At 43.3% G+C, this 25285-nt stretch overlaps 1 protein-coding gene across 50 annotated transcripts in view; it reads right to left on the minus strand.

Moving 5' to 3' along the window:
• Positions 1-11786, minus strand: part of LOC120931788 (mucin-19-like) — a 584870-nt gene extending 573084 nt beyond the window's left edge. For 25 of the 50 annotated variants that reach the window (XM_040343599.1, XM_040343577.1, XM_040343565.1 and 22 more), the window contains exon 1: positions 11671-11785. In XM_040343599.1, coding sequence (XP_040199533.1) covers positions 11671-11734 — 64 coding nt within the window. In that variant the 5' untranslated portion in view covers positions 11735-11785. Of the gene's footprint in view, positions 1-11670 lie in introns of all 50 variants that reach the window. The other 25 variants (XM_040343585.1, XM_040343575.1, XM_040343561.1 and 22 more) reach the window with 2 other exon arrangements.
• Between the last annotated feature and the right edge of the window lie 13499 nt (positions 11787-25285).

The following is a 25285-nucleotide window of genomic DNA, read 5'->3' on the forward strand; positions in this document are numbered from 1 at the left end:
TAATGGACAATGGTGCAAACGTGAAACTGGATACTGATACTGATCAGTCGTAAAAATGGGACACATCCCACTCAAAATTCATTCCAGACGGAATTCTGGTTTGGAGTGAAAAGATCCAGAACACTTCACGTTTGCACAATGACCGGAACTTGTCGCCTCCCCTGATGGGGGTTTTGACCTGTTCTACACCCTGTATAACAAGACTGGTGATGTCCTTAGAGTGTATGTTGTTCCAATGTCGTGCCACATTGGTGTTTTTATTGGTGGAGATATCATAAAGATGGTCCCTGAGGCGATCTCTAAGCCTACGAATTGTACGTCCCACATACTGTATATTACACAGTGTGCAGGAAATGACATACACAATGTGTTTGGTGTTGCAATTCATGAAACTCTTAATCTCAAATTCTCTATGATTGCTACATGAAATTACGTGTTGGCCTGTTTTGATGAAGCCGCAATAGATGCAGCTTTTAATACCACACTTGAAGGTGCCCTTAAAGCTCAGCCAGCCATGATGGGTGATTTTGCTATTAAATAGGCTGGGTGAAAGGGAGCTTCCAAGCGTGGGTGCCCTTCGAGACACTGTTTTAATGCCCTTGAGTAGTATGGCACTATAGGCTGGGTCACTATACAGTATGGGCAGATACTTCATCAGGCAACAAAAATACAAAAAACAAAAATAATATAATAATAATCATAAAAATAATAAAAAACACAAGTTAATATACTATAAAACAAATAAGACCATTAGAATTAAGGTGCACCTTTACACTATGCTCAATCTTTAGGCATTTTTTGTTCACTACATTACACCATATTATTTTATGGTTTATGCATCGTCCTTTATATGGTTCACCGTCATATTCACCCCTATTTTTTTTTTTTTTCTTCCCCTTTTTTCCCCATTTCACTTTTTATTTGTTTTCCTTTCTTCTTTTTTTTTTTTTTAATTAATTTCACTTTACTTTATCGCACTTTAATTCATATCATATTTTTTGTTTTCTTAATTTCATTTTATTTGTTACTTATACAAGTTATACATGTTTTACACATATCATTCCATTTCCTGTCCACTTTAATTCACTTCTCTTACACTCAAATATATTTCTTCACACTTACACATACTCCTACACTCTTTTTCACATTTTTCTGCACCCCACTTCTCTATTGGGTCAACACATCATTCTATCCAATGTTCACTATTCACTATGAATTTGCATGAGACATAGTCCACATGAGACACTCTCTGATTGTCTGTCGAGACACACCCAAACTTCACAGGGGACCCTGTTTAACTTAATTGTTTCCAGAGCCCCCTCCCACTCATTGGGTTGTAAGGTATATATTCACTCATTTTACTGTTTACACACTAGCTATGAAGAAGCACTAAGGCATAGTGCGAAACGTCAGCTTTTCTTTTGTTGTGCTGTTTTTTGCTGTGGCATGTATTTTGTGATTTTTAATTAAAGGAGGAGTTTTTTTGGAGTGCGGCTGTCCCACCTTTTTTCCTTCATCCTAACCTACAATGGTAAGACATGATGATAATAAAGACATTTTTTATTTCAGCAGTGGGGCAGATGTGCAGGAGGTACAGTGGTGGAAGAGATGAGAAGGGGGGTTCAGCAGTGGGGCAGATGTGCAGGGGGTACAGTGGTGGAAGAGATGAGAAGGGGGGTTCAGCAGTGGGGCAGATGTGCAGGGGGTACAGTGGTGGAAGAGATGAGAAGGGGGGTTCAGCAGTGGGGCAGATGTGCAGGGGGTACAGTGGTGGAAGAGATGAGAAGGGGGGTTCAGCAGTGGGGCAGATGTGCAGGGGGTACAGTGGTGGAAGAGATGAGAAGGGGGGTTCAGCAGTGGGGCAGATGTGCAGGGGGTACAGTGGTGGAAGAGATGAGAAGGGGGGTTCAGCAGTGGGGTAGAAGAGCAGCGCTGTGTATTGGTATAGCAGATGAGGAGGGGGAACAGAGGTGGGGCAGTCAGTGTGGTACATTCTAGTGAGGCAGATGAGAAAGGGGCTTACAGTAGTGGTTTGACAGATGTTACCAAAAACAACATTTTGGTCTTTTGTATATTACAGGCGAAAGGAGACGGTTGCAATTGGATCTGCGCACAGTCATGAAGGATATGCGGGCAGCAGAAGAAAGGCAGCTGGAAAGAAAGGATAAACTTTCTCAGAGGCGGTTTCAGGCACTGCGTCAGGATGCACAGGAAGCTATGTGCCAGGAGGTAGAAATTGCCCGGCAGCAGATGGAGCAGTTGGCTACCTTCAACCAGGCATTCCTCGGTGTCCTTGGTCAGCTTGTTCAAGTGCTTGGAGCCAATTGTCAACCCAGGTCACCACCCAGACAGTAGTGCCTTTCATGCTGCACAGGACCTGTACCCATGTTTATGTTTAAAAAATAATAATTAAAGGGGGTTTTAATGGTTAGATTTTATTTTCTAAATAGGCTCCTTTAAGCTAGTGCATTGTTGGTTCACTTACCTTTTTCTTACATTTCCTTTCTAAATGTTTTTTTTCTTTGTCTGAATTTCTTACTTCCTGTTCCTTCTTAGTAAACTTGACACCATCATCTGAGCTGTGTTTAGTCAGTCAGAACAGCTTACTGAGGAGGAACAGGAAGTGAGAAATTCTGACAACGAAAACAAAGAAAAAAACATTTAGAAGGGAAATCGAAGAAAAAGGAAGTGAACCAACAATGCACTAGCTTAATAAAAAAGAAACCTTTACAACCTCTAAGTTTTTGTAAAAAATGTTTCTACATTTAAAAATGTTTTACTTTACAGAATATGTAGAAAGATGAGTTTTTGTTGAATAAAAAAAGAAGAGAGACTTCTCTGAGTATGTCTGATTTCATTTAACATTTTATTAAAAATATAGCAAAAAGTAATTAAACATTTTAATAATTCATGGTAAGAACTTAAACGTTAAGGTGCCGCATCAGAGCCTGACGTATTTCACTGCACTCTTCTTCCATATCTTGTGCTGCTATTACTAGTACTGGCTCTTCTGGAGATGTATTCCAATCCTGGTCAAAGTCTTCTCCATGACTTTCACAATGATTGTGAAGAGCACAGCAAGTTAGTACCATGGATTTGGCAAGTTTAATGTCACTGTCATTCTTCTTCATAAGACACCTCCATCTACCTTTAAGTCTTCCAAAAGCATTTTCCACTACGACACGTGCCCTGGATGTTTTCTTGTTGTAGGTTTGCTGCTCTGTTAGGCGGCCATTGTCAGGAAATGGTTTCAGGAGCCAACATTCACCCCACAAATGTTCTTAGTACAAACAGGGTACAGGCCTCCCTGGCCAACCCAATCCCAAAATGTGGACAATCGTATAACCCGAGCATCATGCAAACTCGCAGGCTTTCCTACATTCACATTCCAGAATAGTCCCTTGCCATCCACTACTGCCTGGAGGATGATGGAATGCCAGCCTTTTCTGTTGAAGTAGTCAGTGTGGTATTCTTGTGGTGCTATTATTGGTATGTGTGAGCCAGCAATAGCACCAACACACTGTGGAAGGCCCCACCTGTTCTCAAAGTACGCAGCTATGTCTTTAATCTTTTCCCTGTCCGGAAAATGAACAATTTCAGGAGCTAGCAATGTGCACACAGCCTTACAGAAGTCCTGAACACACCGGCACACTGATGATTTACTGACACCAAAAAGATGACCTAAACTTCTGTATTCACTGTTGGTAGCCAGCTTCCACAGTGCAAAGGCAACTCTTTTCCTCACAGGCAAACTGGCTCTGAAGTTGGTGCTTTTCTTTTCCATTGCGGACGTAGTTTGGCACAAAGGTATGAGAAGGTTTCCTCTGACATTCTTAAATTCTGTACCCACTGTGTGTGTGTGAATCCTGGGAGGGTCACATGCCACCACTCATTGGCATGGGGCAAAGCCCAAATGACTGGTCGGCGGCGCTGCTTTGCCGAAAGGAGAAGCATCTAAAAAAAAAAAAAAATGGTAACTTATCACAAAAAATAAAACATCATTCAACATATATAACTTAAGTGTCAGACAGTGTGTGTATGTGTGTGTGTGTGTCAGGTTGGTAGGTCAGTGTGAGTGTGTGTGTGTCAGGTTGGTAGGTCAGTGTGTGTGTGTGTGTGTGTCAGTGTATGTGTGTGTATGTCAGGTTGGTGGGTCAGTGTGTGTGTGTGTGTGTGTATGTCAGGTTGGTGGGTCAGTGTGTGTGTGTGTGTGTGTGTGTGTGTGTGTCAGGTTGGTGGGTCAGTGTATGTGTGTGTATGTCAGGTTGGTGTGTGTGTGTGTATGTCAGGTTGGTAGGTCAGTGTGTGTGTGTGTGTGTGAATATGTCAGGTTGGTGGGTCAGTGTGTGTGTGTGTATGTCAGGTTGGTAGGTCAGTGTGTGTTAGTATGGCAGGTAGGTGGGTCAGTGTGTGTGTGTGTATGTATGTCAGGTTGGTAGGTCCGTGTGTGTGTGTGTGTGTGTATGTCAGGTTGGTGGGTCAGTGTGTGTGTGTGTGTGTATGTCAGGTTGGTGGGTCAGTGTGTGTGTGTGTATGTCAGGTTGGTAGGTCAGTGTGTGTGAGTATGTCGGGTTGGTGGGTCAGTGTGTGTGTGGGTCAGGTTGGTGGGTCAGTGTGTGTGTATGTCAGGTTGGTAGGTCAGTGTGTGTATATGTGTGTTTCAGGTAAGTCGGTCAGTTGTGCTTACCCTATAGCGCTGCCGTCTTTGTCTTAGCTGCACAAATGTGTACTTCTCCCAGCTAAACATCCAAGCTAGAAGTTTTTGTTTCTTTTCTGCTGCGTTTCTCATTGCCGCTTGCAACCTTCTCTCATACAGTGCGCCATCTATTTTGACTACAAAGAACCAAAAGGCAAGACGAGAAAAGACAAGCTGCTGAATGACCTCCATTGTTGTTGTTGTTTGGCTGACGCTGAATGACGCTGCACCACGTTTTTCGTCGCACTAGTGTGACATCACGAGAGGCATTTTTTCTAAAACCTGTATGGCCCCTGGCGGTCCGACTTGCAGTGGAAACGCTCACCAGAATAGACCGGACCATTCTAAACGACCCGAACCGATCCGCTCAGTGGAAACGAGGCATAATTGTCGCAAAATATGTTAAATCTAATGAAAGTGTACAATTGTACATATTATGGCAACATTAAATGAAAGAATTAATGTAAATTGCAAAAAAAAAAATCCCCAAAAATGATTCCATTGATTGCCACAGTTTTTTTTACAGGAGAAATTCTGTTTTCTACAATTGAGTGATATTTCTGTACAACTGGACAGAATACAACATGGCTATATTAGTACATTAGGTTTTAGCAGAAACTCCTATACTTATTCCGCTAGCTGCAACATCTATTACGTGCTTTAAAACCAATTTATACAGAAGGCTTTACATTTTGGCAAATGCACCACAATTATTCCTTTTCCAATGTTAAAACTTTTAAAGCTGAACTTCAGCTCTCGCTTCAGTCTTGTGTGGTTTTACAGGCCGCTCTTTTGTACTAAAATTGCTCACCCCGATTTTACTGCACACTGTGAGCTTCTCTGCATACATTAGGGCTGAGAACTGCAAAAAAAAAAGCATTACGTTGGGGTTAGGGTTGCCACCAGTTCGGGATTCAACGGGACAGTACGGGTTTAGAGTAATTTTGAGTCATGTGTCCGGGTCTCCTTCCGCCTGGAACCTGGACACATGATCCAGACCGCATTGTGACTCAGGGGCTCTGTCTGCTCTGACCCCAGCTTCATAGAGTGCACTCGAACCCTTGACAACTTTACAGAGAGGAAGAGAACGCTAAAGAAGTCCGCTGGCAGTCCGCTCTGGCCAGCGGTGCCAGTGTTAGTGTGTCAGTGAAGAATTGGAGCACATGATCGGCCGATCAGCATGTATGTAGTTTATCACACAGACAGCTGACCAGAATAGACCCTGCAAGAGACTAGCCTCAGAATCAGCTACAGCTGTCTCCCTGTCACTCTTCCTGCCCCCTCAGGTTACTCTGCCTGCCCCTCTCCTGTCATCCTGCCCTCCTCTCTGTGATTCTTCCTGCCCCCCTCCCTGTCACTTCCTGCCCCCCTCCCGTCACTCTGCCTGCCCCCCTCGGGTCACTCTGCCGGCCCCCTCCTGTCATCCTGCCCTCCTCCCTGTCACTCTGCCTGCCCCCCTCGTGTCACTCTGCCTGCCCCCTTTTGTCATCCTGTCCACCTCCCTGCCACCTCCCTGTCAGTCTGCCTGCCCCCTCCTGTCACTTTGCCTGCCCCCCTCCTGTCACATTGCCTATCCCCCTACTGTCACTCTGCCTGCCCCCTCCTGTCATCCTGCACCTCTCCTGTTACTCTGCCTTCCCCCCTCCTGTCACTCTGCTTGCCCTCCTCCTGTCTCTCTGCTTTCATATATATATAGCGCCCCCTTACTTTCAGTATGGGCGCTACGCTAAAGTTAGTGGGAGAATGGGAGAGTTATTTTGTTATTTCTGAACTGTCCTGTAGGTCAGTCTGCGCTCCAAGGGTGTCGATTCCACCCCTGGGCGACAGTTGGCACTAGAGGGGTTCTGGCAGAGCCACTTTTCCCATGCAGCCAATTAGAGGAGTTTTCCCTCGCGGAGCATGCTGGGGGAGAGTATATCTGTGGCAGACGCCATTTTCTTGGGTTCTTCGCCGGTTCCAGGTGCGGTACCCACCTTTAGGGTGTGCGCATCCAACGGACCCCGGCGATATGGCCTACCAGGCCGGGGTCGCATACGACGTGGAGCTCCATGCTGCTGAAAGGGGCCCCAGTGACTTGCTGGGTCCCCAGCTTTATTGAAGAGATCCCCAGCTATGTGCTGTGCGGTGGATGGTCGGCTCAAGGAAAACCCAGGGGCAGGTTATCCGAGGGGCTTGAACGAACCATCAGGGATCTGGTGACCGGGACATTGACAGGTACACTTCAACTGTCACCCGGTGACCCTAATCTACTGGGAGGATTCGCTCAATCCATTTAGCTTATCCAAGTACTAGGCCTGTGGCAGAGGTCCCTAGAGCCAGGTCTGTGGCAGAGACCTGTTCCTCCCAGCAACCATAAAGTGGCGCTCCGGCTGCCAGGCTCGTGGCAGGAGTCTGTCTGGAGGCACTTCACCCACTCTAGCTAGAGTGGCAACGAACTGTAGCTACTACTACTGAGAGCAGGATTGCTCTTTTCATATCCAGGCCTGACACTGCAAAGTTCTCTCTCGCTTCATCAACCTTTTCTCCCTACCTCATGTTGATGTTGGTCGTGTTGGGCCGAGAAATAAAGCATTCGGAAAATCTCATTCGCTGATTGGACATTCGTTTACTGCTCTACTCACTACAATCACCCTAGACAACGATAAGAGGTAACTTAATACGCCGATCCCAAAACAACCAGCGGCTCCTGAGGGGGTAGCTCTACATACACATTATATTATATATATATATATATATATATATATATATATATATATATATATATATATATATATACACACACACACACACACACACACATATACACCCATGTGTGCAACAGGCTGCGCACACCTATGAAGTGGACATTGGGTCTCTGAACCGCTTCACAAGCATTAGACCGCTGGTGCCTGATAAACATGGAACAGTGCAGAGAAACATAGAAGGCAAGTGCTTGAGCCCAGGGGTTGAATAATCCTGTTCCTTCCCCTCAGCTGATTCCACAGAAAATACTTACATACTTTTCATTTACACATGTGGTGCCCTCTGAAGAGCAATCTATATTTGGATTGCTCTTCAGAGAGTATTTGACAGGCAGGGAGGAGGTGTTATATCACCACCTCACATCCTGTTTAAACTAGATCTGCAACTAACGATTATTTTCATAATCGATTAGTTGGCCGATTATTGTGTCGATTAATCGATTAATTTGATAATAGCCTTAGCATTTAAAAAAAAAATTGGGCCAATTTGTTGTTGGGCAGATTACAAAACACAAATTGCCGCAAAAACACATTACATGCTTTTCTGCAGCTTCTCCATTGAAGTATATTGAACCAAAAAAAAACTAAATAGCACTGTTTTGCGTTAAAAAGTCCTTGCCCTTTCCAAATACTCAGCAGCTGAAAAAAAAAATCATGGATGTGAACTTGTCCCATAGGAAAACATGCAAATGAACTGTATTGTGTTTCTGCAAAAAGCACCAAAAAACAGAGGTATGAACCCAGGCCTGAAATGTTTAGTAACATAAAAAAAACAAAAATAAGTACAAAAAGAGCAAATAATCGCTACTGTAAGGGGGTTCATTTTTTTTTTTACTGTGGGACATTGAAAGTAATATTTACAGTAGCGATTTTCTTTTTTGTACTATAAAAGGCTATTTTTTGTTTTTTTAACCCCATTATGTTATGCGGATTAATCAATTATGAAAATTGTAATTGATTAATTTCATAAGCGATTAGTTGTCGATTAATCGATTAGTTGTTTCGGCCCTAGTTTAAACCCAACAGCATCGCCCCGCAATTTAATGCATTGCACATGGATGCAGGAAGCCCCCATTGACTTGAATGGGCCACATTCAGCAGGCATTATTGCTCACTGAACCCAACAGTGAAGACCCATTTTGCCGCACTGTGATGCAAAGCATTTTAGCTGTGGCAAGTGTACATCCCCCTCTGCTGCCTTTTCAGCTTAAAGTGGTTGTAAACCCTTATTTTTCACTTTTACCTACAGGTAAGCCTATAATAAGGCTTACCTGTAGGAGAAGAGCTCCAAAAATTCCCTCGGTGCCCTACAGCGCACCTTCCCACCGTGTCCTACAGACCACCTTCCCACAGTATCCTACAGCACCCCACAATCCCACAGTGCCCTGTAGCCCACCCTCCCTCTGTGCCCTACAGCCCACCTTCCCAGAGTGTCCTACAGACCACCTTCCCATAGTATCCTATAGCCCACCTTCCCACAGTATCCTATAGCCCACCTTCCCACAGTATCCTACAGTCCAAAATCCCACAGTGCCCTACAACCCACCTTCCCACAGTGCCCTACAACCTGCATGCATGGAATGCACAATGATGTAAGAGGGAAGTGTGACTGGGGATTCTAGGGTAAGGGTGGAGTGAGGAGGACATTGATTATTGGGGGAACTTTGCACACTCTGGTATAAAGAAGAACTCTTATGTAAGGGGACTCAGAGCCCTTTTTCATCATAGTTACCCCTTACAGAGTAAACGGGAACTGTATGGATTCTGATGAAAGGACTCATTCAGACAGGCACCGATTTCTGTCCTCCAATCAGAGCTGCTGTCTGCTGTGTGCCCATCCACCTTGGATCTACGTGCAGGCAGCCTATAGAAGTGCATGCAGACGCAGCAGCTGCTTTTAGATCTGTGCATCTGCTCCTGCCCACATGTCAAATTTTGACATGCAATTTTGTCTGTGCAGACACTATGTCTGCATCCATTTCTTTAGGCTGCCTGCACGCAGCTCCAAAGTGGATGTCTATACAGCAGACAGCGTCTCAAAATAGGGGACTGATCCAAATGAGCCCTAAGGGGGAACTCTGGGGGCTCTAATGTAAGGAAGAACTTTTCAGACTCTAATGTATGGTTGGAACTCTACAGACTCTGATGTAAAGGGGGCTCTGGGAACCTTGATTGTAAGGCTGGAATGTTGGGGACTTTGATGTAAAGGGGAATTCTGATGTAAGGGGGGCACTGGGAACCTTGATGGTAAGGAAATAATGCAATGGAACTCTTTTGTAAGGAGGGACTTCTGGGGACTTTGATTTAGGGAAAAAGATGTGCACCCTGATGTAAAGGGGGGACACAAACATACAGAGGGAATGCTGCGAACTTCAATTTAGGGGCAACTCTGTGGATTCTGATGTGAAAGAGAGGCTTGATGTAAAGGGGGAAAACTGGAGACTCTGAGGTAAGGAAGCACACTGGAGACACTGATGTAAGGAGGGAATCTGGGCACCCTGATGAATAGAGTAATGGTAGGGACTCTGAAGTAAGAAGAGATTCTGATGTGCAAATAACGTGTATGCCATATGTGGGTGGGGGGTTGCATTGGGAAGAGGAGGGGGTGGCAGAAGGGGGGCACGAAAATGCACCTTTGCCTAAGTAGATGAAAATCCTTGCAGTGGCCCTTCCTAGGTGTGCGCAGCCTATAGCATTAGGGTGTGCATCTTAAAGCTCAAACACACATGCATGTGTGTGTAAATAAATATATATCCTGTATATACACACATACTGTATACATACATACACTTTATAAAAAAAAAGGAAAAAAAAGATACTTATCAATGTAAACAAATACTTTCATTTTTTTTTTAACTTATCAAAAATATGGTGTGGACAGCCAGTGGGCACTATGCAGTGTTGACAGTCAGGGGGCAGTATGTAGTGGGAGCAGTTCTTTAGTTCTTTGTGTGCAGTGTAAGGCCCCGTACACACGTCCGAGGAACTCGACGTGACAAACACATCGAGTTCCTCGTCGAGTTCAGTGTGGAAGCCGCCGAGATCTCGGCAGGCCGACTTTCCTCATTGAGCAACGAGGAAATAGAGAACATGTTCTCCTTTCAGCCCGACGAGTTCCTCGTCGGCTTACTTGCTAAAAAGTGTACACACGACCGAGTTTCTCGGCAGAATGCAGCTCCGACCGAGTTTCTGGCTGAATTCTGCCGAGAAACTCGGTCGTGTGTACGGGGCCTTAGGGTTGAAATAGCACAGATGGAGCATGGAGGGAATTACTGCTGGGAAAAGGTAAAACTCTCATCAGCCACTTACCGCATGGCTGGAGGTCGAAGACTCCCGGGCTACCATCTCTGCTCCACCTCCTTCCCAGTTTCAGCTGCTTGATCAGCCAGAGCAGCCACCTGTAAGTGTGTATGAAGGAGAGTTTGGGCACATCTCTGCCTACCACCTCCTTAGATGGCTGCACGGGTTGAAACTAAAAAGCTGAAAGAGAGTCCCTGCAGGCTGTAAGCCTCAGAATGTTGTGTGTAGTGCCCTACAGGGGCACCTCGGCCTGGGTAGAAAGTCAAAGACAGCCCTTGATGGCCTGCCGACAGAGATGGTGATAGAGATGGGGGTGAACCCAAGCTCCCCCTTGCTGCTGCCTCTGGATTAGGGTTTGCCCGTGCACACTTGGCACCCACCCTGTGCATGCCTATGGTTATGTTAAATATTTGTGATCATAAAATGCCACTTTGGTTTTAGTATTTCCTATCTGAACACCAAAATTACCTCTTAAGAGCATATTAGAAAACAGAGTTTGTCTAACACAAATTTTAATATTTTTTTTCCATCCACAATTCTTGCATTCTACTAGCAATACTATCTAATGATAACTGCCATTCAGCTAGGTTGTTCCTAGGTGTCTACTAGGCATCCCATACAAAGATAGTGTTTAACCTACACAAAACTGGCAGCAAGATAAATCTAGCATTTAACTTTTATGGACACAATAATAATTCCCATGCTGCTATAAATGTTATCATTCTTACTCTCCTAATGTGAGTGGCTAATACAATCATGTGACATGAATAGTTACCACAAGCAAGAAATTCAGTAAAAATTGCTAAATCACTGTATTCCAGTAGTATTATTTGCAGAATGCGCACTTGTGGTGAGAAGTGAAAAAAAAAAAAAAAAAAAAGGACGTAGAACTTTACAAATACAGCAAAAGGTATTGATACATTTTTAACTCACCTCGACATAAGGAAAGCTGCAATAGCAGGAGTAGACCTAGGATCATACAGATTTTTAAATTCATCTTTTCAGCTAGTAGTCTAATACCAGCATCATTTAATATGCGGGATGTTTCCTTAGCACAGCTTTTATATAAAGCTATGTTCTATCTATTTGCATAAAAAACACACCTTTTAATCAAAGAGCTAAGTAAACAACTTTTTCCAAAATGCAACATTAATTTTGTAGTTTCCCAGAATTGTTTGCTGAATCTTCTGTAATGTCAACGTAGTGGAGACTCATATTATTTTTAATTATTACTTTCTGCAGATAATTAAATCAGAAATTAAGGCACTGTTCCATCTTGCTTATTACATTTTCAGCAGATTTAAAGTGTACTTAAGGTCAAAACTTTTTTTTGGTTTTGGAGAAAGTAGGAAAGAGGTAAAATGTGTTTTCTACCTTTTTTTTTAGTCATGGATAAAATAGGAGAAGGGTTAGACCTTCTGTAAGGTTTTTATTTCTGATTGTGTCCTCATTGGGGAGATTCACCTATTTGTCATGGTGACCATTGTCAACGAGAAAGAAAGTGAGGGTAAATCTAGTTTATGTGTACCTAACAAATCCCATAGATTCACTGCACCATTAATCTTTAACCACTTCAGTTCTCATACCTGTACAACCCTATTGACCAGAGCACATTATACATTTTTGTTATGGGCCACTTTATTTGACAATATCTTTTTCATTACTTAAGATAAAGTAATAGATATGTGGTTTTCCTTTTCTTAATAGCTTTTATCTCTTTTTTTATTTTATTTTTATTAAAGAAGTAAGATAACAATAAATGCATCCACGCATGGGGTATAGCCAATTTCACAAATAGGAAAATTCTGAGAAAGTGACCCATCGCAACCTTGATATAACAAAGACATGCTTCCATCCCTAATTAATTTGTAAAGAAATAGGAAATAGAAATGGGACTTTACATGAAACATGTCATTGTGGGTAGGGATAATGGGCCAAATTCTCAAAAAGCTGTGCAAATTTAGTATTACCTAACTTATGTCATTTAAGTTACGGCACCCCAAGTTGGTGTCGTAAGTGCCGTATCCACAGCGCATTTGCGCACAAAATTGCGCCATCTGTAACCTAAATTCCGAGGCATAAGGCGTGGTTATGGCAAGTGGGAAGGAAGTGGGCGTGCTTCATTGTAATGAGCCGTGACCCCATGCAAATGAAGGGCCGGCCATACTGCGCATGCGCGCACGAATCTGGACCTCACTGGGCATGTGCAGAACTTTGCTCATCGCAATCAGTGAGATAGGTAAAAGGCCAAGCGTACTTAGTTTGAGGATCGCCCTGTGTCTAAATAGCCCCAGTCAAACACACTTCCCTTGCAAAAGTATTTCCCTGTGTTCCCTTCCTAAAGCAAGTTGCTTCTGCTTTGAACGTTTGTCAGTGTTTGTTGGTAAGATTTGTTTGTGAGAAAAGTTGTTGAGGAGTTGTAGAGTATAGTTGGTGTTTGTTTTTGATAATTTGTTATTTGTTTTGATTTTTTGCCTGTTTGTTTTTGATAAGTGTTTGTTTTTTGGTGTGTGATTGTTTTTTGTTTCCCTTTTTTGCCTGTTTGTTTTTGAATTTATAGTAGCTGTCTGTTTGTGTTTTATTTATTTTTTTGCTGTGATTTGTTTTGTTTGTTGTGTGTGTATTGTTGATTGTTTTTTGGGTGAGTTTCCTGTTGCTGGGTGGTGTCTGTGATGGCCACCAAGCGCAGGAAGCTAAATTTTTCAGTGGCAGAGAAGCATATTCTTGCTCAGGGCATCATAAAATATGGTCGTTTTCTACATGGCCCTGAGAGCCAGAACACCACCCCGGCCAGGAGGAAGGAGATCCTTAAAAAGATCACCGATCGGATCAATGCGGCGGGGGGGGAGACCAGGACCATCGCTGGAATCCAAAAAAAAAATAAACGATTTAAAGAGCGTGTCCCGGAACAAGCTGGCAACGCTGCATGCCCATACCAGGGGCACTGGAGGAGGGGGACCCTGCCCAGTCAGGATGAGTGAGGAGGAATGGGCAGTGGCCCAGTGTTTCCACCCACAGCAGGTGGTGGGCCTGCCTGGCTTTGACTCTGATGCTCCTGTGAGGACAGGTACGTTTTTTATTTTTTCTATCTGGTGATTAGCATGTGTGGGTGGGGGAAGGGAAGATGTGCCAAGTGTGTGGATCCACCAACCTGTGATTGTTTTGTGTCCTCCCCAGATAGCCAGGAGGTGGCAGCCCCATCAGCCCAGGAGGTGGCAGCCCCATCAGGGCAGGAGGTGGCAGCCCCATCAGGGCAGGAGGTGGCAGCCCCATCAGGGCAGGAGGTGGCAGCCCCATCAGGGCAGGAGGTTGCTGGCCCATCAGGGCAGGCTGCTGCACCACCCCCAAGACAGGCTGATGCTGAGTCCCAAGAAGGGCAGGATTCGCCATGGGAGGGGAGTGCCCACAACTCCCCTAATTTGGATGTTGAGTGGGAGGAGGATGAGGGGGAGGAAGATGAAAATATTGTTATTGGCCAGCAAATCTTGATGGGCCAAGATAGGACCTTTGAGTCATCCCCTGAGGGTACCCCAGAGGCTCCCAGCAGTCAGGCCACCATCTGGGGTGGCCCCTCCCAACCCTCCTCCAACATGCAGCAGCCCCCATGGGTCACTCCAACCCCTCCTCCAAGGCCACAAGCCTCAGGGGCAAGTAGGAGGCTGACCCCGGAAACCAGGGGGGGTTTGAGCGTCTGCCGGTCAGTCTGCTGAGGGACAATGCCCGGCAGACCCGCAGTCTGGGTGAAATAAAAAAAACAATGACCAAGGTGGAGCACAGCCTGGGTTTAATGAGGGATTCACTGGGTGATGTGGCCACCAACTCAGTGGGGGTCATCACCTGTTTGTGGGACCTGAAGAACGCCACAACAGGCGTGGCCCAGGAGGTGACTGCCCTGACCCAGGCTGTGCAGGCCAATACCCGGGGGCTGTGCAGGACAATACCCGGGCTGGCCAGGCTAATACGGCTGACATCACTGCCTGTCTGACAAGGATAGCCGTGGCCTTAGAGGGCAGGCCAGCAGGAGGACAGACACCAGGTGAGGCTCCTTCTTCCCCTGCACAGACCCCCCCCGTGAAGATACTCCCTCCCCCGCACAGACCCCCCCCGTGAAGATACTCCCTCCCCTGCCCAGACCCCCCCGTGAAGATCCTCCAGTTGGCCGTGGCCGTGGTCAGCCCAGAAGGAGCACTCGGCAACATCACTAAGTTGCAGGGGTACTTTTTTTATTTTATTTTATTATACTGTACTTATGATTTGGTTTATGTGTGTGAATGATGTGTGAATGTGGGGGGGGGTGGCATTCCTGATAACATAAGGGTGTCACCCTCAGTTTTTGTGGAGTAGGGATCCCCAGGACCAGGGAGAAGCCATCCCAGGTTCCTGAATGGTGTATGAATGCACAGTGACATAATTGGAGCCGTGGCGGGGCGTTACTGCTCCCAAGTACCAAAGGGGGGGGGGGTACTTGGATCTAATCCAATTCGATGTGCATGTGATGTGTCTGTGCTAGGGACCACAGTGGTGTGCATTCATGCATTCTCATTGTGAGATAATTAATGTGCGTTTTCTGTGAAAAAAGACATTCTCATTGTCATATAATTAATGTGCATTTACTGTGCAAAGAAACATTTTAAATGTCACATAATATCTGTGCGTTTATGGTGTAAAACCAAACAATAAAGTGAGATAATGAAGGTCCATTTACTGGGAAAAGATGCCTTCAGCAAGTCGTCTCCTTATTGCTGTGCCCTCAGCAGACCGGGTAGAGGTGGTTGGGGTGGGGGATTGCCTGGGTGGGGGGTCAGGTCAGGACATAACTCAATATGCAGGCCCCTTCTCATTGCAAAATTGTGTACTATGCAACATGCCCCAATTATTTGACAGACAAAGTCTGGGGAATACAAGAGTGTACCCCCAGTCTTGTCAAGGCATCTGAAGCGGGACTTGAGAAGCCTTAATGTCCGCTCTACAATTGACCGGGTGCGAATGTGCACCTCATTATATTTGTGTTCTCCTGGTGTTTGGGGGTTCCTAAATGGTGTCATTAGGTGGGGTCCCAAGGCATATCTAGAGTCACCTGTAAGGGAAAAGACAGGAGGATGTTAGTCATGTATGTGCCCCTTGTGATGTCTGCATCATGGGGGGGGCATACCTGACACCAATGTCACTCACCAATCAGCCAGCTGTCTTCATACACATTCTGCTCCAAGTCTTGGTAGAATTTGGTCTGCCGGAGAATGAAACTGTCGTGGCACGACCCTGGAAATTTGGCACAAACTTGCCAGATGAGGCCATGAGCATCCTGTGCCCGCATTATCCTCCTCTGTGCCCTCCTCCTTCTTTGTGCCTGTAAAGTGGCGAGTGCCGTTACAATCATTGATGTGTCGGGCATTTTGGCAGTCAGATTGTTGTCCTGCAGAGATGTGTTGTCAGCTCTACCTCTATTCAGTTGCTTGAGCAGACCCTGACACGGCATGTGTAAAATTAGGTCTGCTTTTATAATGTGTAAATTTGCCCAGGGAAACTAACAGGTGCGCACAGGGCGTAATCTACGGCGCACACACTTAATTTTGTGGATCGCCCTATCTCCCTCATTTGCATCTTTGCCCATCAAAAACAGCGGCGTGACTAGCGTAATTTGCGTCCGGGGATGCGCAGGTGTAATTATTTTAGGTAGGACGGAAAATCCGGAAATCTAGGCTTAACTCGTTTTGAAGATCGGGCGCAAAGATACGCGCCGTGTAAATTTAGAAAACTTTAGTTAAGTCTGCGTATCTCTTTTGAGAATTTGGCCCAATATGTATAAATACAATTAAATACAATTTGATTTGATTTGATGTCATTAACCCCCAAGGGTAGCCTATGATTTTTAAAGCATAAATAAAATAAAATATAATACACATATAATCATAAAAGATTAATATAATATTAATAATAATAATAATAATGAATTTAATGCAAACAAATTAATGGACATGATTAATACAATTCCTACAAAGAAATACATAAATCAATACATTTACAAATCAAAAAATAAATAGGGTCTCAACACACCCAAAGAAAGGTGTGAAAGTATACAATAGTGCACTAAAGAATATGGGGCAGATCCTCAAAGATCTGCACCGGAGCAGAGTATCTGAGATACGCTACGCCGCCGTAACTTACCTGGCTTTGGTTTGAATCCCGAAAAAATTTGCGCCGAATGACGTCGCAAGGACATCATTGTTTTCGTCGTGAACGTAAATGGCGTCCAGCCCCATTCACGGACGACTTACGCAAACGACGTAAAATTTTCAAAATTAGACGCGGGAACGACGGCCATACTTAACATTGAGTACGCCACCATATAGCAGCTTTAACTATACGCCGGAAAAGGCCGAACTGAAACGACGTAAACAAATGCGACGGTCGCGCGTATGTTTGTGGATCGACGGAAATAGCTCATTTGCATACTCGACGCGGATTACGATGGGAATGCCACCTAGTGGAGGCCAAAAAATTGCATCTAAGATCCGAAGGCGTACAAAGACGTACGCCTGTCGGATCTAACCCAGATGCCGTCGTATCTTGTTTTGAGGATTTAAAACAAAGATACGACGCAGGAATTTTGAAATTACGCCGGCCTATCAGTAGATACGCCGGCGTAATTTCTTTGTGGATCTGCCCCTATGTGTGTATACAACTAAGGGTGCCTACCCAAGCTTGTTTTAATTATGAATTCCAATAACATTATTCTCCCTTGTCTGTACCTCTATCATGTGAGTTATGTATTTTTTATTTGTAAATTTATTGATTTATGTATTTCTTTGTAAGAATTGTATTAATCATGTCCATTGATTTGTTTGAATTAAATTGATTATTATAAATATTATATTAATCTTTTATGATTTTATCTGTATTATATTTGATTTTATTTATGCTTTAAAAATCATGGACTACCCTTAGGGGTTAATGACTTCAAATCAAATTAAAATGTATTTAATTTAGTCATACATATTATCCCTACCCACAATGATATGTTTCATGTAACGTCCCATTTATATTTCCTAATTCTTTACTAATTTCACAAATAGGTCATATATGGTCAAGCTAAAGCATTCTCAGACATTCTAACATGTATATTCATACGCAGGATAGTGGACCAGGAATCTAGCCAGGGATATATTCAACTCTCATATAACACCCACTGATGTAGAACATTCCAGGTTTCAAATGCTCCTAGTAAAAATGGCAAGAATGGAGATAGGGGTTGAAAGACCACTGGAAGACAGAATGACGGAATAGGATAAAAAGAAAAAGTAAACTGAGAGGGAAGAGGTTGGGGCAGGCCACATTAAAATTAGCCTAAACCTAAAGGGGTTGTAAAGGTACAATTTGTTTCTCCTAAATTGCTTTCTTTACCTTAGTGCAGTCCTCCTTCACTTATCTTATCCTTCGATTTTGCTTTTAAATGTCCTTATTTCTTCCGAGAAATCCTCATTTCCTGTTCTTCTGTTTGTAACTACACACAGTAATGTGAGGCCTTCTCCCTGGTGTGGAGTGTCGTGCTCGCCCCCCTCCCTTGGACTACAGGAGAGTCAGGACACCCACTAACACACAGCTCCTTTCTCTATGTGCAACATAGAGAGCGTACCTTTACAACCCCTTTAAGTGATAAAGTGACGGGAGTGCATAATTAATCCAGGGTTCCCACACTTTTAGGAGTGAGAGTCATTTAAAACGCTGAACATTTTTTCATGTAACATAAACAGTCATACTATCTCTCACTTCTTGAAAGGGGACAAAGGGCTTTTTCCAGACTTTAACTATGGCCTGTTTTGCCGCCACAAAAAGAGAGGTTGCTCATTTCGATTGGTTTCAAAAGAGGCCAGGGATTGGGCATTGTAACAAGGCTACTCAAGCCTCTTTATGGATGGTCAGGTTGAATAACCTGAATAAAGCAAAGCCAGAAATCATTCACCAAAATACCACAAATTGTGGACAGGACCACCAGGTGTGTAAGACATTCCCATGTTGACCGAAACCTCAAAAGCATATGTCACGGCATATGGGATTTGCGTGGGCTATGCAGGCAGGGATCTAATGCGAGCCAGGCCTTCTCGTCCACATCAGTGCCTAACTTTACAAAAGCCTTCTCAGAAGAGTTGAATATGGCATAGCTGCAAAGGGTGGGCCAACTCAATATTGAACCCTATGGACTAAGACTGGGATGCCATTAAAGTTCATGTGTGAAAGTACCCTAAGTTACTAAATGAAGGATATATTATGATATGCCTTCACAAATACTTTAAATAGAAAGTACTATGGAATACTTCTAGTGCTATGGAATGCATGTAGGTTTCTTTCTGACCTGCTAAAAATCTAAAAGCCTGCTGTATTGAATTGGAACACTGCTATTGCTGCTAAATAAAGTGGCTCTAATGTCAGAAGGTGTTTTACCCAACGTATTTTTTGAATAAAGGTAAACAACCTGTTACTAGCTTTTCCCTCCACCCTGCCCTTCCCTTTCACACTAAGGCATTTTTAATGCGTTTGAGTGCTAAAAATGGCACCTGAAAACTGCTTCCTATACATTTAAATTAGTGCTTTCACACTGGGGCAGTGCGTTAGCGGGCGTTAGAAAAAGTCCTGCAAGCAGCATCTTTGGGGCGTGTTTGAAGCGCTGTAAAAAAACACTCCAAAAATCCTCCTGCCCATTGAAATTATCGGCAGCGTTTCCAAAGTGCCTTAAAGGAGTTGTAAATCAAAAACATTTTTTTGCTGAAATTACTGTTTACAGGGTATAGAGACATAATAGTTAACTGATTCATTTTAAAAACAATTAAAAACAGATACAAATCAATCATATAATGTACCTGTAGTTTCTAGTTTCGTTTTTGCATGTTGTTTCCTGCCTCTGCTGTACAGAGCCACAGAGCAGTGATGGTTTGGAAAACGAAACTGATTGGTGCTGAGGGGTTTTAGACACACAGTAATCACACCTCCTTGATTAGTGACCACAGAGAGAAAGCTCCCAGCACTGTGGTTATCAGGAAACAGACAACCAGGAAGTGTGGAGATCAGAGAAGAATTACAGCAACTTGAGAGCAAAAACGAACAATGAGAACATGAAAACAGCACTGCATTAAGGTAAAGGAAGCTATTAAGTTAAAAAAAAATAATAATTCCTTTACAAACCCTTTAAAAGCGATTTGAAAGTGCCATAAAACTGGTCTTTTTTGTTTGTGTTTAGGGTCACTTTAGCAGTGCTTCAGTGTAAAAGGGGTCTTACCAGGACACACAAAGCAATTGTCTTTTGCTGCTGTCAGTCAAATCCTGCAAAGAGAGAGCAGGGGGTCTGTCTATGGGTGCATACAATCCAAATTGGAAACATGCCCTCACAGGTACCCCCTCAGCACACAAAGAGGAGGAGGAGGAGTGGAGAACACTTGCAGGGGATTGCAGAAGAGGGGCATTTACCCTATAAGGAATACGTTTCTCTCTGATAAGAAGTATTTGGACACTTTTGTGTCCATATATTGATTATCTGGATTTAATAAATTATGAATAAACACTTTATAGCATTTCTTTGCACTTTTACACTTTGTTTTTGTGACAACTCAAAAAATTAGAATTTTGCTTTTTCAGTACTGGAGTACTTTAAAAATTAAGTATAACGATAAATTTGACAATTCTCCCCTGGTCAACCATGGCCTATGTTTTTTGGGCGTTGTACTGGCATCGGTTTGACATATATTATGAGATACTTCTGAGATTCTACACAGTATTACTATCTCTCAGCACTGCAAAGAACCTCAAAAATGGGAGCTGTCATACCGGACTAAGAGTTTGTATTCCTTTTCTTCCAGTTCTGAAGCTTACACAGCTCTGCCAATCATCACATCCAGGACCCTCTGCTGCAGTTAAAGTGGACCTCCCCCTCCTCTAAAAAAACTTCTAACACTATGTAAGTGTGTAGCTAAACATGTACACTTACATACCTGTATATCCATGTGCCTCTTTCTTCATGAGCCTTTTCATGTTGCCTCTCCTCTGCTTTTGCTCTCTCTTCCAGGCCACCATTTTCAAAATGAATAACATGGAGGACAATTTCTTCTATCTTGCTGTATGTGCCTGCCCATCAATGATGTTTGTGCCTCTGCTCTCTGTATTGTCATACTGAGCATGCGCAAGATGAAGCACGTGACGTCATGCTCCCCATCTCGTGAATGTGCCGTACAACATTACATTAATCTTGAAAAAAAGCCTTCCTTCCCAGGGGATATATGTGAGGCCCTGGCTATGTTGCCATTACTTTGGCAATGTAGGGAGTAAAAAGGTAAGTAAAAGCAAACATCTTTATAAAAAAAAAGAAAAAAAAAGGAATATCAGGTAATTTTTTATCACCAGGATGCGTTGCATACTGATGTGACATTTACTGAAAGGGAAAAAGGTCTGCTTATTGCTGGCCATACACTATACGAAAAATCGGGCGAAAATCGGTCAGACAGTTTGTTCGTTTTTCAAACAGTTAATGGGCACAAAATCGATAATCGTCAAACGATAAATCGGAAGGTTAATGTGTTTCCCGTCCGAACTTTCTGCACTAGGTATATGTAAAAAAAAACGACCCAATTTTTTTTTATTTAGGTCCACTAAACGATTTATCGGTCATTACATGATGGCACTATCGTTTGCGCTCACGACCGAATGTTCGTTTTTCGAAAGTTCGTTCGGGCGATTTTTGGTGGGGTGTATGGCCAGCATTAGACATAATAGCTAGGACTCCTCCCTGCTCCTACTCTAGGAGTAGTACGATTAAGAAAAAATCATCGATGGGACTTTGATGTGGGTTCACACCAAATAGTAAGGCAACATTCAGAGGGTTCAGGCAATGCTGCTCACAACAGACAAGACTACCCTCCAGTTGGCACTCAGCAGGCCACCAGAAAAAAAATCATTCACCATTGGAAGGAGTGCCAGAGCAAAGTACAAATAAACCCAAACTAATTCATTGGTTAGCACTAGAAAACAGCCAATGCTTTTTAGGGGCCAAAAAAACACCCTCTTCATCAGAACTTCAGTTAAAAAGAGACATTTTTATGTATCATATTTGTTTAAATCCCTGCAGGGAAGTTAACTGATAGACTAGGAGAGAAAGTAGCCAGCAGCATTTAATTGCGTAATCAAATGACCTGTTTGTTTTCTTAAAATCCTTTATTTAAACACATCAGGAAATACCCAAGTAATGAAAACATAGTTTGCAGAGCGGAAACAGAAGCCAACTTTCCATAAAGGCACAATGTTAAAGCATTCATACCCATTTGTTGCAGTATTGTGTGTTTTTGGGTTGTAGTCCACAATTGCATGAATACAGTACTGTGCAAAAGTTTTCGGCAGGTGTGAGAAAGTGATGTAAATTAAGAAAGAGAACTGTTAATATTTTTTTTTATCAATTAACAAAATGGAAAGTAAATAAACAGAAAATAAATACAAATCAAATCAATATTTGGTGTGACCATTTTCAGCAGGGGTGCCCAACCAGTGGCCCGGGAGCCACATGTGGCTCGCGGAGCCCTTCTGATGTGGCCTCGACCTCCTGCTCTGGGATGGAATAAAATAGAACACTGTTATTAAAGGGAAGTTTATTACTAATATCACAGTGTATATATGGGCATATCTGTTATGCAGTGGTTACTGCGCTGCTTTCAAACTGATCCTGTGGGTTACATGCACTGAGCCATAGACTTCTATTACCTGCGAGTTTGGTGTGCTGAGAGTAGAGTGGGCTCTATAGAGCCGAGTGAGCTGTCATCCACCTGCTCCTCATTGTGGCCCGTGACCGGTTACCAAGTCATTTAAGTGGCCCTTGCTCTTCAAAAGGTTGGGAACCCCTGATTTACAGTATATATCCCTACTCCACGCTAAACAAAATAAAATAAAGTTCTTAAAGCAGTAATAAACCACCAAAACAAAAGAAAGCACTGCATACTAGCACATTATGACAGACTTACTTATAAAGGGAGCTCTCCAGGGCAGCGCTGTCATGGCTCCTCCAGTGCTTCCATCTTCACCCAGCCTTCCTTCTGAGTTCACAGGCTCTGGCTGTTTGAATGGCCAGGGCCAAGATGAGGTGGTGGGAACTGACAGAAACCAATCAGGTGGCACAATACTACTTACCCTATGTCATAAGGATCAGAGGAAGTTGAATCCCCACTGAGCCAGATTCTAAGGCCCCTTTCACATGGGGCAGGGGAGGTGCAGTGGCGGTATATAGTGGCGTGAATTTTAGCACTGCTATACCGTCGTATTTACCGCGATATTCAGCCGCTAGCGGTGCGGTTTTAAACCCCCGCTAGCGGCCAAAAAAGGGTTATTACCAATGGCAATGCACCTCTGCAGAGGCGCATTGCCGGCGGTATTACCGCAGTTTCCCATTGATTTCAATGGGAAGGAGCGGAATAGAAGCGGTAAACACCCCGCTCCTATAGCGCTCCAAAGATGAGGCTAGCAGGCCTTCAGGCTTTTTACACTGAAGACTGCAGGGCACGATTTTTTCAGCTTTCTGGCTGAATCTTTTTACTTCCCATGACAAAATTACAAATGAGCTTTCGGATTATTGGCGGAGAGACACTGATAACCTGGATATGAATAGCGACATGCAGATATACTGCGGCAGAATGGCTCTCGTGGGCGAATTTCGTACATATACGGCTTCGCCCAGAAGAGCCACCAGAGGGCGCACACATGCCCCCTGCACGGCGGGGAACCTGATGTGCGTGGTTGGCGGGCAGGATCGTCACCAGCCATGTGTGATCGCGTGCACGAGCAGGAGAAAATCCCTGTGCTGTCTGTAGAAAGACACAATCTGTCTTTCTCTCCTCAAAGTATAAAACATGATCCGTCATCTCCTATAGTTAGTCCCCTTTCCCCCCAGTTAGAACACACCATATGGAACACAGTTAACCCCTTGATCGCCTCCTATTGTTAACCCCTTCCCTGCCAGTGACCTTTACATAGTAATCATATTTATGGCACTGATCGCTGTGTAAATGTCAATGGTCCCAAAAATGTGTCAAAAAAAGAGTCCGACCTGTCTGCCGCAACACCGCAAAAAAAAAAAGATGATCACCGCCATTACTAGTAAAGAAAAAAAATATATATATATAAAAACGCCATTTATAAATGCCATAAATCTTTCCCATAGTTTGTAGACGTTATAACTTTTGCGCAAACCAATCAATATACGGATTATTGCAATTTTTTTAAATGGTTACAAATTTTAAACAAAAAACAAACAAAAAAAAAACAGCGAGAAGGAAAGAAAGGAGTTTATTACGACTGATTTGAGTAAATGAAGGGTTAATTTAATATTTTTTTTTATACAGGTTGCTTTAACTGACATCATCTGCGGATACAAACCGCTTTTAGAGCTGCAGTGTTTACACATCTTGGCCAACTTTTATTTTAACCACTTGATGACCATCCGCTGCAGTTTTACTGTGGCAGAATGGCACAGCTGGGCGAAGCGACATTACCTTACGTCACTTTGCCTTTTGCCCACTAGGGGTGTGCTATATCGCAGTACCGTTCTAAAAAAATAAATAAAATAAAAAACCGCAGATCGCCGACATTACTAGTGAAAAAATTTAAATAAATAAATAATAAAAATGCCATAAAACTACCCCCTATTTTGTACATGCTATAACTTTTGCGATAACCAATCAATATTTATTGCGATTTTTTTTTTTACCAAAAAAATGTTGAAGAATATTTATCGGTCAAAACTGAGTAATTTTTTTTTAAAATTGGATATTACTATAGCAAAAAGTAAAAGATCGTGTTTTTTCTAAATTGTCGCTTTTTTTTGTTTCTAGCACAAAAAAAAAAATAACGCACAAGTTATCAAATACCACCAAAAGAAAGCTCTATTTGTGGGAAAAAAAAGGACATTAGTTTTGTTTGGGTACGTCGCACGACCGTGTAATTGTAAGTTAAAGTGACGCAGTGCCGTATCGCAAAAAATGACCCGGTAATTGAGCAGCCAAATCTTGAGGGGCTGAAGTGGTTAAAGCATTCCTAAGAGGCTTATTTATAACGAAGCTTGACGCAAATAAAAGAAATACCAATGAACAAAGGGAGCAGGCTGCTCGGCTGATGCGACATCTGGCAGCGGAGTACATTGCAAACTCAGCAGAGGGTACTAGAGAAGTCTGGATAGCAGCTCAGGCCTGGAAGATTTGGCCGCTCATAATTTATTAAATGTAAAGCAATATCTTAGATCAAATGGTGGAAGCCACAACTAGAGAAAGCTCTGCTGGACCTACTAACTCCAAACAACACATGAGGATAGGACAAGAACAATACATTTGAAAGGAGACAACTTTAATAAGCTGTGACCTACTACATGACATTAAATGGGATCAAAATCTTCCAAAAGAGAACACTGAAGAGAAGTGGCAATAAACAACAGTATTCCTCAGGGCATGTGTTTATACACTAATATAAAAAGGCATATCAACAAGTCCATTTGAAGGCCCAAGCTCTTATATCTTGGCTAACACATTTC

The sequence above is a fragment of the Rana temporaria genome, chromosome 3, assembly GCF_905171775.1.
Source record: "Rana temporaria chromosome 3, aRanTem1.1, whole genome shotgun sequence".
In the NCBI taxonomy this organism is placed as follows: domain Eukaryota; kingdom Metazoa; phylum Chordata; class Amphibia; order Anura; family Ranidae; genus Rana; species Rana temporaria.